General features: G+C 45.3%; 1 protein-coding gene across 1 annotated transcript; it reads right to left on the bottom strand.

Annotated features, from left to right (window-relative positions):
- Positions 1-1,202: 1,202 nt before the first annotated feature.
- On the bottom strand, positions 1,203-1,982 carry LOC119321376 (agamous-like MADS-box protein AGL61). Its single transcript, XM_037595084.1, has one exon. It carries the CDS (start codon positions 1,980-1,982, stop codon positions 1,203-1,205), a length of 780 nt encoding a protein of 259 aa, XP_037450981.1.
- Positions 1,983-15,177: the final 13,195 nt, after the last annotated feature.

The raw sequence follows: 15,177 nt of genomic DNA, 5'->3' as shown, positions 1-15,177 counted from the left end.
ACTTACGATGTAAACTATGTATGTACAACCTTTTGGTTTAGAAATATGAAAATTTATGACCCGTGAAAAAAAACTAATATCACATATTGTTTATTTTGTACAAACCACAACATGCCATATCTTGAAACCCCAAAAATCTATGTCTATGGTCCAACCCACAAACCTCACATATGATTTTCAAAGTTTTACGAAATTGTTTATGTGCAATTGTGTCCTTCAATAAATTTGGAGGAGTTCAAATCCAAAAAAATCGGGAGGAGTGAATGTGACCCTGCTATGGCAGTTGGGATTTGATTGGGCTATAAAATAGTATGACAAGAAAGCAAGCCAAGCAAATCGAAAAAGCAAGCCAAGCAACATTTTTGGACAACAGCGTCTACTATGAACCTGTGTTCAATTTTCTGTAGACTATTCAGAATTCGGGTTGGAAATAAAAATCCAACGGTGAACATGTTTCTTATGAATCTCCCAGCAAATTAAAGACTCGGGATCTTACAATCGACCAGCTTAACTTGCTTTGAATGAGTACTAACTTACACAACACATTCTTGCATGCATCTTTGCATCGTTGTCAATCGGAGAGAACCAAAAAAGGCTTTTATTTTCATTAATTTAGAATCTATTGCACAAGCAATCAACTAAATGGGTTTGCCAATTTGTTAAATATGATATTTATTTACTTCTAAAGGCGTTCCTGATGCTCTTGCTCAAGAACTCCTGGAGTGGAGGTCATGATATGGTAGGTGTTAGTGGTTTGATTAGGTTGCCATCGGGATAGTGTCTCAGTTGTTCAATTTTCGCCCTGGTTTTCTATTATAAAGGGGTCACTTCGTATTTTGTTCACCTATCTACGTGAAACAACACATTGATGCAGAAGCCCGGGTAATTTTTTTTCTAAAATAATGAAACAATACATACTCCCTCAAAAATATTATTTATTTATGAGCTTTCAAAACAGACTACATTTTTTAGGGTAAATGGACATCTTTTTATGACCCCGAGTGGACATTTTATTTATTTATATATTTATTATATATGTGCATAAACAAATTTGTAAAATCGGCTGTCGGGCTAGTCGCTCCTGGATCAAAAGACTTGATCCATCAATCTCTTTCTGACCGAGTGGTGACGAAGTCGATCGATGGATGCAGGCATGATGAACTCCAGATGGTACTCGGTGTGGGTCTCATCTTCTTCTTCTCTCAGAAGGGGAAGCCGGAGTTTGGCCCGAGCCCCTGTTGTATCATCTCCATTCCGGTGGCCGCGAACTCCGGCGGTGGCGGCATGGCCATCAACATCTGCTGCATCTCCATCTCATTCCTGGAGTTCGCGCTGCAGCTAGCGAACTCAAAGCCACCGCCGCCCACGAGCTGCTGCTGCTGCGGCGGGGGCGCGAGGAGCATGCGGCTGGCGCTCCTGGCGCGGCCGACGTCCAGCGCCTCCTGGAGCACCTGGTTGGCGCGCGCAGAGACGGCGGCCTGCACGTCCGCCAGCGCGGCGGCGAAGGCCATCAGCTCCTCCTCCCCCAGGTCGCGCAGGTCGGCGTCGAGCCACGCCGCCGCCTGGCTCCCCTTGGCGCGCTCCTTCGCCATGGCCTCGTCCGCGCGCTCCTTCCGCGCCTTCTCCGCCTCCAGCTGCTCGCGCAGCTGGCCGTACTGTCGGTTCAGCTCCGCCAGGTTGCGGTCGCCGGCGGCGCCCAGGCCCGCGCCGGCCCCCGCCGCACCGAGCTGCGCCGCGGAGGGGATGAAGCGGTCGAGGATGGCCTCGACGGAGGGGTGGCCGAAGGAGAAGGCCTTGCCGGCCGGGGAGAAGACGACGGCGGCCACCTCGGCGCCGCAGAGCACGGCCAGCTCGCTCACCTTCTTGAACAGCCCCGCCCGGCGCTTGGAGAAGCAGACCTGGCGCGCCTCCTCGCTCTCGATCCGCCGGATCTCGATCTTCTGCCGCCCCATGCTAAGCTTCCGCTTCGGCGCCATCGACATCGATCTAATACCTCGCTCACAGAGTGTTTCTTTGTAGAGGAGGTAGTATGATGCCGCCGCCTGTTGTCTCTCTACGGCTCGGCTGCTCGTGTTTATATAGTTGTGCTCGCGCGTGTGCTTAGTTGGCCTGCAGCCCTGTACATAAATAGATTCCCTAGGAGTATACTTATATGCCAACTCATCCAGGGCAATGCATTTTTAATTTCTTTTTACTCACCTCTCTGTCCGATTGCTCATGAGTTGTCACCCGCACGAGAAGATCTGAGCAGCTTTAATATTTCAACGAAATTTCGACGAATTTATGAAAGGATTATTTTACTGATGAACAGTATGAGATGTTCAGCTGTTCTTTTACCTAAAATACTAACAACTCATACGCCATACCACACATGTATCTCACCTCGCACATATAGCTGGCCTTCCAGTGGATTAACATCAAAGGGGTGGTAATTGCAATCGAGTTAATTGGGTGAAATGGATTATCGTCTCATCAAGCTCTTCCTCAATTGGATACCTCACGAATCAATTTTTCAGGACCGGTTCCTACTATGGTAATATACCAGGAAAGTTGTTACAATTATATTGGAGAAAATTCCTCATATAACACTATTTTAAATTGTGTTTCCCTATTTTTTTCTTTCGATAAAAGACACTTTTATTATCTCAAAATGTATCATCAAAGGGATACAAAGCATTAAGAGTATCACCCGGCCTCTACATAAGTAGGATGCACACATCCAAACACTAGTAGTCTGATAAACAAAAAGATAAAAGACCAACAATTCGACATCACTAGAGTGCATAGACCGACACCATGCCTATGTCAAAAGAGATGGTGGACCGATCCGGAGATTATGCTGTCACCCATGTTAAGAAAAAACCTCCGTAACCACCTGCTCTAATAGTGTGCACACCGTCTTGAACAATGGTTGGTACTCTGCTCGTTGTAGCATACACTACGTACGAAGTGAGTGCGTATAACGAAAAATAACCTGCAAAGGAGAAGCATTTTTGTCATTAAAAACAACATCATTTCTACATAGGCAAAGCGATCATAGTAAGGCATAGGCTCCAACCATTATTAGCGTTTTGTACCTATTTGAAATACCGTCCAGCCAATGACCAGGCCAAACGGGGCGCCCGCCCTGGGCCTCGAGCAGGCAAGGGCCCCAAGCCAGGTAGTATTCTTCCAGGCAGCCCAAAAAATACACGAAAAAAGTGGAGGCCCAAGGAATCGATCGCAGTTTGTATGCACTTGGCCCGCAACTCCTTTGCTTCCCCAGTCGCAGACTCAGCGCCGCCGGTCGCCCCTACCGCGCCTCTCCGATTCCAGTGCCATGGCCGGCCATTAATGGCGTGAATTCCCCAATCAGCTCTCCTTCTTTCTCAACGCTCTGCTCGTTCCCTAGACTTTGGAGAGAGGCCAAGAGGGTAGATGTTCTCTTTCCCGTTGTTCTTTTTTTTGATCGAAAGGGGTTTCCCCCCACCCCACTTTTTATTAAAGCGGGACACAGCAAACGCCCAGACTGTTAAAAGCATTCGAGTTCACCAGTAGTAGCAAACCAGAAAGGTAACTTGCACACCACTCCCACACTACAACTAAACCAGCAGCACATCAACGCGCCACGCAAGGCAGCCCAAAATCACATAAGTTCAGAAGTTCATCAGCACAGAAACGGGAACAGGATGAAAGCATCAGCCTCACACCAGATGTGCCTTCAGAACACCCCCGCCCCGGGGTCTTTTGGAACACGCTCTCAGTCCCCAGCCCAGGCGATCCTGAGCAGCTCGCCTCTTCCTCGGTCCAGGAGTAGGAAGCAGCGTTGGAGGAGCACCGATTGATCGCCTTTGCATAGAACCTTCCATTGATGTAGAGATGAGCTGATCCGACTCAACACCGTCCGGGTGCTTGTCCACGGTGTCCCCTGAAAACATATATCGTTACGCATAGTCCAAATCCCCCAGATGGAGGCAACACAAGCAATGTTAACTACAGATTTTTTGTTATTCAGCATCCACAAGGATGACAACTCAACCATGTCATTTGGGATATTAAAATTAAAAGCATCCGCTACATCGAGCCAAATTTGCTTAGCTACTACGCAATCGAAGAACAGATGATGAACAGTTTCATTCTCATTACAAAACAAACAACACGAGTTATCAACCACCCTCCTTTTACTTAAATTGTCTCTAGTAAGAATTTTATTATGATATGCTAACCACAAAAAAACCAGGTATCTGTTGGGAACAGCAATTTTCCACAACTTTTTCCAAATTGGGGTAGATACCCCTCCCCAGTTTATCATATTGTAAAAGGATTTGACAGAATAAATTCCAGAGGATTCCAAAAGCCAGATAGGCTGGTCCTCTTCATTAGTTATGGTCTTGGCAGAGATCACCTGAATTAAGTCATGCCACCTGTCCATAAATCTAGAATCCACACATCTACTAAACGTAAGTTTCAAATTAGTACCATCCCAAACCTCAGCTACAACACATTTTTGTTGTTGACAAATTTCATAAATCTCCCAAAACTGAGTTTTCAGAGAAGAATCTCCAACCCAAGTGTCGTCCCAGAAACTGATTCTGTCCCCTTTACCCAAGTTCCACCGAAAGAAAGGTCGAATGCCCTTAAAGGCCCATGTGACCCCTTTCCAAAAGGGCGACCCCACACCTTGCTTGGCCCAAAGCAAGTTGGGTTTATCAGTTATATATTTATGGTCAATTAGCCTACCCCAATCATTATCATGGTTAGTGAAGTATCTTTTTGCCCAAGAGGCAAGTAAGGCCATGTTGAACTCTCTTAAGTTAGGGATCCCTAGACCTCCAAACTCCTTTTTCTGAGAGATTAACCCCCATTTGGCCAGATGATATTTATGCTCATCTCCCTGGTCACCCCAGAAGAAATGAGCCATCTGAGAAGTGATAGCATTTATAGCCCACTTAGGAAACTTAATCACAGACATCAAATACATTGGAATGCTAGTAATACATGCTTTAAGCAGCACAAGTTTGGCCTCATAACTGTTTAATCTCCCTTTCCAGCCGCAAATTCTTTTGATGATCTTATCTATAATGTATTGGATATCCTCTCTTCTAAGTTTAAGGTAGTGGAGGGGAACACCCAAGTATTTAAGAGGGAAATTCCCCATTTTACAGCAGAAAATTTGGGATAGCATTTTAGCCTCGTCAATATTCACATTAATGGGCACCACTTCACACTTGTCATAATTGATTTTCAACCCAGATAGGTTTTCAAAACAGGCAAGCAACCACTTTAAGTTTTTCATATATTCAGTCTTAGGGTTGAGGAATAAAATCGTGTCGTCTGCATACTGTAAGCAGATAAGACCACGTGGGATAATGTGTGGAACAATCCCAGATATTATATTATTACTAACTGCCTTCATCAGCATCCGGGAGAAAACATCTGCCACTAAATTGAAAAGCATAGGGGAGCTAGGGTCACCTTGTTTCAACCCCTTCCCCCCCACAAAGTAAGGACCTAGAACATCATTAATTTTGACACAAAAAGAGCTTTGTTTAAGGATCGATAGGTTCCACCGAATCCACTTAGGGCCAAAACCCTGGAAGTTAACATCTCCACCAAGAAATCCCAGTTGACACGATCATAAGCTTTTTCGTAATCTAATTTGATAACAATCCCAGGGTCTTTGGATTTATGAAGTTCGTGGATAGCCTCATGGGCAGTCACCACGCTCTCAAGAATAAATCTACCTCTTACAAAAGCAGACTGGCATGGGGCCAGTAACCTATGTCCAATAGGGGAAACCCTATTCGTCATAGCCTTGCTAAAGATCTTCACAGAACAGTTGCTTAGACAAATAGGTCGAATTTTTTTTCATATTCTTGGCATCAGGTTCTTTAGGGATGAGAGTGACTATAAAATAGTTTAACCTCTGGATATCCAGAGACTCTCTCTCAAATTCCCTCACAAGCGCCATAAAGTCCCCTTTGATTATTTCCCAAAAATGTTGGTAAAAAATAAAGGACAGACCATCAGGTCCAGGGGCCCCATTGGCGTATGAGCCCATAATGGCTTCCTTAATTTCTTCTTCTAAAAAAGGCCTTTCTAATATCTCATTTTTAGCTATAGTCAATCGCTCCTCTTCCGACCAAAAATGATCATCCAGGTGGATGTTAGGTTTAGGCTCAAACCCAAAAAGGGTTTTATAAAAATTAGTTGCTACATCCAGCATATCTTTGGTAGAATATACAGGGCCATCAGGGCCTTCTAAGATGGATAACTGATTCTTCCTTCTTCTTTGGTTAGCCACAGCATGGAAATAAGCTGTATTCCTGTCTCCTTCTCTAATTCTCCTATCTCTAGATCTCTGCCACATGGCAGTTTCTTCTTTCTTCCAGATCTCATGGAGTTCTTCCTTAATCTGTTTCATCCTGAGGATATCCTCACTAGTGAGTCTATTTTGTTCAGAGAAAACATCTAAAGTATCAAACTCCTGAAGGAGCTCTTTCTTCCTCTTTTTCATAGCAGCCTCAACATTAATACTCCAGCCCTTGACTTGCTTCCTGAATAACTTAGTTTTAAACTGCCAGGTTTCAATGGCAGAGGTAAAAGGGGAAGGAGTAGCCCAAACTTTTTCAACTAACACTTGAAAATCAGGTTGCCCAATCCACCATTTCTCAAATTTAAAAGGCCTAGCTGGGTTGTGCACACCTGCCCCAGAATCTAACAAGATGGGAGCATGGTCACTCCCAACCCTTGGCAGGGCACACAAAGAGGTAAGAGGGAAGTGGCTATCCCAGCTAGTAGCAGAGAAAACTCTGCCAATAGTAGCAAAAATGGGGTTATCTTGATTATTACACCAGGTAAAAACCCTATTTGACAGTTTATATTCCATTAACCCCCACTTGTTAATCCAATCATTGAACAAAAAGGCCCAAGAATTGTTGATAATGCCTGAGGTTTTTTCTTTAGCCTCCCTAATTAGGTTGAAGTCTCCCCCAAGCAAAACAGGATAACATAATCCCTCCATGGTCTCATGTAATTCTGCAATAAAATCTATCTTATCCACAGCATAAGCTGTCCCATAAACTACCACCAGGTGCCAACAGAAGTCATCATTTTTATTCTTCAGGGTAATACTGATACAATACTATTTCGTACTAACATCTAAAACCTCAAAGACATTAGAATTTGTACCCACAAGGATACCACCAGCAGTGCCCACTGCAGGAAGTAAATGCCACTCATAAGCAGTGGAACCAGCTAACGTATTAAGGAAGGAATCAGACAGGGTCTCTCTTTTAATCTCCTAAAAACCCAAAAAATCAGGCTTATACTTATTCACCAAATCGGATAGGCACTATAGTTTACCTTTTTGACCAAGACCTCTAATATTCCAAAAAATACCAATCATGGAATTTTGAAGGGGTGTGTCAGACTAAAAAGTCCACCTCTTACTGCATTCCCAGAGCCAAAAACAACATCAGCAGTGCCCTCTAATGTGTTTTTGTTTGGGATGCAACTGACAGGAGTACAAACTCCATTTTCCTCACAGATGTCAGTGTCTAATTTGTCAGGTAAAGATATTTCAGGGTTTTGTGAAGCAAAAACTAAGCATTTTCCAGTTTCTTCTCTAACTAAATCATCAATAATCTGATTTTTTTCACTTTCATTATCTCCAATTCGTAAGTTAACAGCAGAAGCATAAGCTCCTAAATTAGATGCAACTTCAGAAGTAAAGGACTTACTTTTGAAAGTGTTGGGGATCTCCAAGTTTTTCTTCATCTTGTAGGCAGCGGCTTTCTCCATGATATTCTGTTCCTTAATTCAGAGATTCATTGATAAATAGCTCTGCGAAGGATTCCACATCGCACATCCACCAAATCTACATGGGTTTTCTTCTGCTCTTCATTGGATCCAAACGTGGGAGAGTGCTCAGGCAGGACACTAGAGAAGGGAGAAATTTTATTCACCTCATGGCGCTGTATTTTTGTTCGTGCTGATTACTACGGCATACAGATCAAGCCATTTACATCCATCATTTCGTTTCCAGGTGCTGTTGATCCTTGATTAACCATTTTTATGCAGCTTATTTAGTGAAATGTCTTCAAGAAATCATTTGTCTGGTAGTGGAATCCCAAAAGGGATCAATTGCTAAGTTCTTCAAAAACTGTTAATTCTTTGAGGGACTCTGCATGTTTCGATCATCATAGTATAAACATGAAATAGTCAGTTTGCTTTGTCATGCCTTATGCAGGATAGTTTGGAAGAGGTGAGTAATTATTTCGGCGAAGAATTTTTATGTGAAGAACATGGAGATTGGGGATGATCCAGAAACAAATGTTAGTTGATGCATTAGTTTTATATCTCATGGTAACACAAATGTTTTAAGTAGCAACTAGTTTCGACAAGGTCATTTGTTGTGCAGAAAAAAGACCATCTCCACTGACAATTAAAAAATCAATCTTTTGTGGAGCGTTATTATTTCATTACTGTCATGATACAGTTCTCTTGATTGATAAATAGTTGTACTGCCAGTCTTAAGAGTCCAAAGATAATCAATCTATGCTATGCATTGGATATTTAATTTGAGCTTTTGTGTTTCAAAAAGGGGCCCTTGTTCTTGTCTTGCCCCTGGCCCCGTATATCTATGGGACGGCCCTGCCAATGACCAAAATATTGGCAAGACTTGTGGGTGGATATACAAATTTGACGCAATTTGAATGGCTGACCACGTAGAACATGCAAACTTACATTGAAAAAAGAGGTGTTTAATTGTCTCATCATGAGTACAAAAACAACACTTCACTTCCCGACTAGTTGCGTCGTGCGAGGTTGTCTTTTGTTAGCACAACTCCCCTACGGAGATAACACATAAATATTTTAACTTTAAGTGGTACCTTTGCTTTCCAATTTTTTTGTTATTATTCATCGGTACCTCAGAATGCGTGAGTGCACGATACATAGAGTCTACTGTGAAAGACCCCGATGTAGTAAGGTTCCAGCGAAACACATGACGACCTTGTGTTAGGTTAATCGAATCCAGATGGGACAATAGATTATTCGATGACATAAGTCGGCTGCCAATCAAATCCCGCCAGGACGAAATATTTGGTGGGAATGAGCTGAGCACTTGCTCAATAGTATTATTATTATCATGTGCAATATTGTATAAGGCTGGGTATTGTTCTCGGAGAGTAGCTTTGCCTAGCCAGATGTCTTTTCAAAAACGAATCTCCGACCCATCCTTTATCATGAAAGACCCAAAACGAAAGAGATGTTTCTTTCTCGCCATTAGGCCAGCCCAAAAGTGTGAGTCTCCAAGTTTCCAATATACCTGAGACACTGCCTTTTTGGTCTATATACTAGTTGCGCAGCATGGTTTGCCAAACACCATCCTCAGTAAGAAGCTTGAACAACCATTTACTAAGTAAGGCCTCATTCTTGACCTGTAGGTCATGAATACCGAAGCCACCCTGGTCTTTCGGCCTACAAACCATGCTCCATTTGGCCAGCCTATATTTTTTCTTTTCACCATCTCCTTGCCAAAAGAACCTGGACCTAAAATAGTCCAGTCTTTGCAAGACCCCTTTTCGGAGATGGAAGAACGAAAGCATATAGAGAACCATAGTTGTGCGGACAGAGTTTATTAAAACCAGTCGTCCTCCAACTGAGAGCAACTTGCCTTTCCAGCTGCTCAAGTGTTTCTCTAGCCGCTTGTCGTGGTCCTAAGACTGACAGTAGAAAGGGGGGTAGGTATGGAGAGGCAAGATCTTAGCTATGGTGAAGGTGTACACACGAGGTTTACGAGTTCAGGCCCTTCTAGGTGGAAGTAACAGCCCTACGTCTCGGTGTCCGAAGGCGGTCGATTGGATTTGTGTGTTGTATTACAGGGGGTGCAAACCCTTGTGCCAGAGGAGGAGGGTGGCTTATATAGAGTGCGCCAGGACCCTCACCCACCTCCATTACAAGGGACTTAATGTACATAAAGTATGGGCGTTACTGGTAATGTCGGCCTTTAGTGCTATTAATGATCTTAAAGACTACGGAGTGAATCCCTGACCGTTACAGCGTTGAGTGACTCCTGGTATTCGATATGGTTGAGTGACTCTCCATATGGTCGAGTGACGGTAGGGAGGAAGACCTCCGAGTGATGTGGCCGTCGAGTGGATTGCACTCGACGTGTACAACCGGGGCTCTCCTGTTGTCTCTTAGTCCTTTTATCTTCCAGGGTAGTGACCTTGGGTAGGAAGTATAGGTCAGGCCTATGACCCTACCCCAGGTCAGTATCCTCGTCAGTAGCCCCCGAATGGATTAAGGTGTGAGTGGAAAGTAGGTCGAAGTTGAACCTGCTCCGAGCTTCATGCCTTCGCGAGTGTTTCCTGCAAGATCGAACGCCCGCGTTGGTACTTCGGCGTTGACTCAGTCGCCTTGATCCATTCAGAGAGCCGTCGACTGAACTGGTGACCTCACGCGTCGAGCGCTATGTCAGAGCATGAGATCTTGGGCGCGATTGTCTGTGGTGTATCTCGGATTTCGCAGGATATGAAATTTCGAGGAAGTGCGTGGGCCGGAGAGCGCCGAAACGGGTGTTCCGGATAAGTAGCGATGCCTCGATTACCACGCCACCTTTTTCGCCACGTATGCTGCGTGCAACTGTTGCAGGATTTGACGGGATTGCCCGGTCCCACGCGTCAGTCACTTGGAAGTGACCCTTTATAAGGTGACGGGGCCGAGGCACTTGCACTGTGCACGCCAACTCCTCCTTCTTTCTCCTCCGCTTCTCCACCGCGTCCAGCGCCTCCGCTCTCGACGCCGCCGCTCCTCCGCCATGGTGAAGGACAAGACGGCGGCGCTAGAGCGCGCCAAGAAGGTGAAGGGGGCGGCGAAGGGCAAAAAGCAGAGCCGCTGATCGTCGTCGCGCGCGGGACTGCCGTTGGGCTGGATCCAGGGTGATTGGATCCGGTCTTCGGTCCGACAGGAGGATCTGGCCGAACTGGAGGAGTCCAGGCTGATTGCCGAGGGAGCGGCGAGGCTGCCAAAGGGGGAGACGGAACCACAACCTCGACCGGGTGAGTGCGTTCTGCTTGCCACTCACGTCGACCAGGGTTTCTCGCTCCCTCCGCACCCTTTCTTCCGGGGATTTTTGAACTTCTTTGGTGCTCAGCTCCACCACTTTTCTCCCAACACCATCATGTACCTAGCTGCATTTGTATCGATGTGCGAGAACTTCTTAGGGTGTCGACCGCACTGGGGTCTCTTCAAACACATCTTCACCATTCGTTCTCAGTCGGTAAAAAAGGCAAAGTCGAGTGACTCGAAAATCCACGTCATCCAGATGTGCGGGGGTTCAGGTATCCAAAAGAGGAATAGGAGTGCTTTCCCCGCTGTGACTCTTCCTGAATCTGTTAGGGGTTGGCAGTCTGTCACGCCCAATATGCGATACTATCCTAAAGAGACTCGAAGGTCCCACCAAGGATAGAACCGCATATTAAAACGCTTTTGCAAGGTGGATACCATTACATCAACATTACATAATAGATGGGGATACATACAAAAGGCATACAATGCCACACGAATACAACATCATCTTACATAAGAGCAACATCCGACTACGGATGAAACACAAATAGAAAACTCAAACGACATCCACCCTGCTAGCCCTGGCTGCCGACCTGGAACCTATCCCCTGATCGAAGAAGGAGAAGGAGAACTCAAAAACAAGCAAACATCGCTCTCGCGTCATGATTATCACATAACCTGTACCTGCAACTGTTGTTGTAGTAATCTGTGAGCCACGAGGACTCAGCAATCACATTACCATGGGTATCAAGGCTAGCAAAGCTTAATGGGAAAGGAAAGGGTAAAGTGGTGAGGTTGCAGTAGCGACTAAGCATATATGGTGGCTAACATACGCAAATAAGAGCGAGAAGAGAGCAAACAGAACGGTCGTGAAGCTACCAATGATCAAGAAGTGATCCTGAACTCCTACTTACGCCAAACATAACCCAAAACCGTGTTCACTTCCCGGACTCCGCCGGAGAGACCATCACGGCTACACACGCGGTTGATGCGTTTTAATTCAGATCCGATGTCAAGTTATCTACAATCGGACATTAACAAATTCCCATCTGCCCATAACCGCGGGCACGGCTTTCGAAAGTTTATACCCTGCAGGGGTGTCCCAACTTAGCCCATGATAGGCTCTCGCGGTCAACAAAGGATATTCCTTCTCCCAGGAAGACCCGATCAGACTCGGAATCCCGGTTTACAAGACATTTCGATAATGGTAAAACAAGACCAGCAAAGACGCCCGATGTGCCGACAAATCCCGATAGGAGCTGCACATATCTCGTTCTTAGGGCAACACCAAATGAGACTAGCTACGAGTAAAACCAGACTTCGAGTTTCCCCGAGGTGGCCCCGCAGGCAGCTCGGTTCGGACCAACACTTAGACAAGCATTGGCCCGGGGGGTCTAAAATAAAGATGACCCTCGGGTTGGCCGACCCAAGGGAAAGGTATAGGTGGTGGTGAGGCAAATGGTAAAACCAAGGTTGGGCCTTGCTGGAGGAGTTTTATTCAAAGCGAACTGTCAAGGGGGTCCCATAAATAACCCAACCGCGTAAGGAACGCAAAATCCAGGAACATAACACCGGTATGACGGAAACTAGGGCGGCAAGAGTGGAACAAAACACCAGGCATAAGGCCGAGTCTTCCACCCTTTACCAAGTATATAGATGCATTAATTAAATAAGAGATATTGTGATATCCCAACATAATCCTGTCCACCATGGAGCAATCTTCAACTTCACCTGCAACTAACAACGCTATAAGAGGGGCTGAGCAAAAGCGGTAACATAGCCAAGCAATGGTTTTCTAGGAAGGGTGAAAAGGTTAGAGGCTGACATGGCAAATTGGGAGGCTTGAAGAGCAAGTGATAGGTAGCATAGCAAAGCGATAGAACGAAGCAACTAGCATAGCAATGATAGTAATGAGATCCAAGGTCACGGTCATCTTGCCTGAAATCCCGCTAGGAAGAAGAACGAGTCCATGAAGAAGATGAAGCCACGAAGACGAACCAAGTGTAGACGAACGAATCCTCACGATCGCAATGAACGGGAACTATCGAGAGAAGCACACAACATGGTAAACACACCACACATAGACAAGACATGATGCTCAACCAAGTATGATGCAAGGCAAGACTACATGAGGCTACTCATGGCAAGAGGTGATGCAAACAAGAACAACACATCAAGGCAAGTTTAAATGAGGCCGGAAACAACATATAACAAATCCGGTAAGTCCTCATGTGCAAATTTCGAAATTGGTCCAGATCTGAATAAACACTATGTTCAAGTTGTTAAGCAGCAAGTTAAGGTGCACCAAGATGATCTACACGAGATTCTAGTCAAGTTACATATAAAGTTCATTTAATTCGGAGATACGGCCTAGAAGATATGAGCAAAACAAGATAAACATGACATTGATGCAAAATGCATACAAACATCAAGCAAACACTCTCAAAACATGGATGCAACATGATAGTATGAAACTACATTCAAAATCAAGCAAGTTTCATATAGAGCACACTCAAAACGGAGCAATGGTTCAACACACACACATGAAACAAGACATAACAACAATCTGTCCAAAACAGCAACTAGGCATATTGCAAGCATCAAAACAATATGCTAGATCACCCCAACATGAGAACAAAAGGCATGGACATGATATACAGGTAAAGCATAACAAAACATGAACACTGAGCTATCTCCAGAAATCACTAGAACATGCTCAAAAAGGCATGGCAAGATTGCAAATAATAACAGTTTCAAACTTTGCAGAAATAACATCAGGTTGCAATGTTTAGAGTTATCAAACAACATGCTAATGGAACTTATCATAGAAACTTAAGGCATGGAATGATAATACTAAATGCATAGAACAAAAGTCCCTTACTGACCATGAGCCAAAAAGGATCAGAAGGTATGATGGCACCCATGTAAACATGACAAGTTATATGATAGATTCAAACATGGCAGGAACAACAATAAGTAGACATGTTGGTGAGCTTGTACCACTCACCACAGAGCAATTCATGGCATGATAAGGTGACCAACAGTAAGATGACATATTTATGAAGCTAGGCATGGCAAGATCAAGTTCATAGGGTGCATGGATCACTAGCAAAGCTCATGGCAAAACTGCACTTAATGTTAACAGGCTGACAGCAACATTATTTAGCAACTTGAGAGCAAGATTACAACAAGCTAAAGCAGGATATAAATGCAACCAGGGGCATGGATGGATAGCGCATGACATTTATAACAAAACATCCTTAGTGAACATCTCCAGATTATGCATAGAATGACTTGTAGCAGCAGGTTTACATAGTATCACGAAATAACAGATTCAGCCTAACAAAACAGCAACAGCAAATAATCTACTTCACGAGCTCGATGCACTCAGTAAAAGACTCACAAAAATACAAGACAATCACCCCTGTAAAGATGGCATGATGTAGTACAAAACACATGTAGAGCTCATGCTCATAAGATGCACACACAAAATGCAACAAAAATAACAAATCAAGTTCTGTTAACACACATCAGTTAACATCATATAGCACTCTTACAACAATGATTCAGACATCAATATGAACTCAAACAAACATGGCACAATGGAACGAAATGTAGAGCATCTCATGACGAACATTTTGATATATTATGCGCATGAAACGGAGCAGTATGAAACAAGTTATGGCATGTCGAACAGGGCACCAGAATGCTGAAAATCTCAGGGACTTAGGCAAAATTATACCTCCGCGAAAAGTCAACACGGGATGGCGGGATCCGGGACAGGGGCGCGGGCGCGTTTGGTTCACGGGACGGGTGGATCTCATCCACCCACCCGGTTCCGGTGAGGCGCGGGGAGCGGCGGCGGGTCGCAGCTGGCCGACGACGGGGGTCAGAGCAGCTCCGGCGGGGATGGCCGGCGACGGGAGGCTCCGGGGTCACGGGCGGGAGGACGGCGGCGGTCGTCGGTGGTCAGCGGCGGAGGGCTTAGCGACGGGAGGACGGGGCGGTGCTCGGGCGGGGAGGCGCGCGCTGCGCGCGTACCCAAGGTGGCGGGGCGGCGAGGTCCGACGCGGCGGCGGACGGAGACGGGGCCGGCGAGGCGGCGGCGGACGGAGGCGAGGG

The sequence above is a fragment of the Triticum dicoccoides genome, chromosome 6B (assembly GCF_002162155.2).
Source record: "Triticum dicoccoides isolate Atlit2015 ecotype Zavitan chromosome 6B, WEW_v2.0, whole genome shotgun sequence".
In the NCBI taxonomy this organism is placed as follows: domain Eukaryota; kingdom Viridiplantae; phylum Streptophyta; class Magnoliopsida; order Poales; family Poaceae; genus Triticum; species Triticum dicoccoides.
Note: the sequence above shows the minus strand (reverse complement) of the source record. Positions and strands in the feature narration are given on the sequence as shown.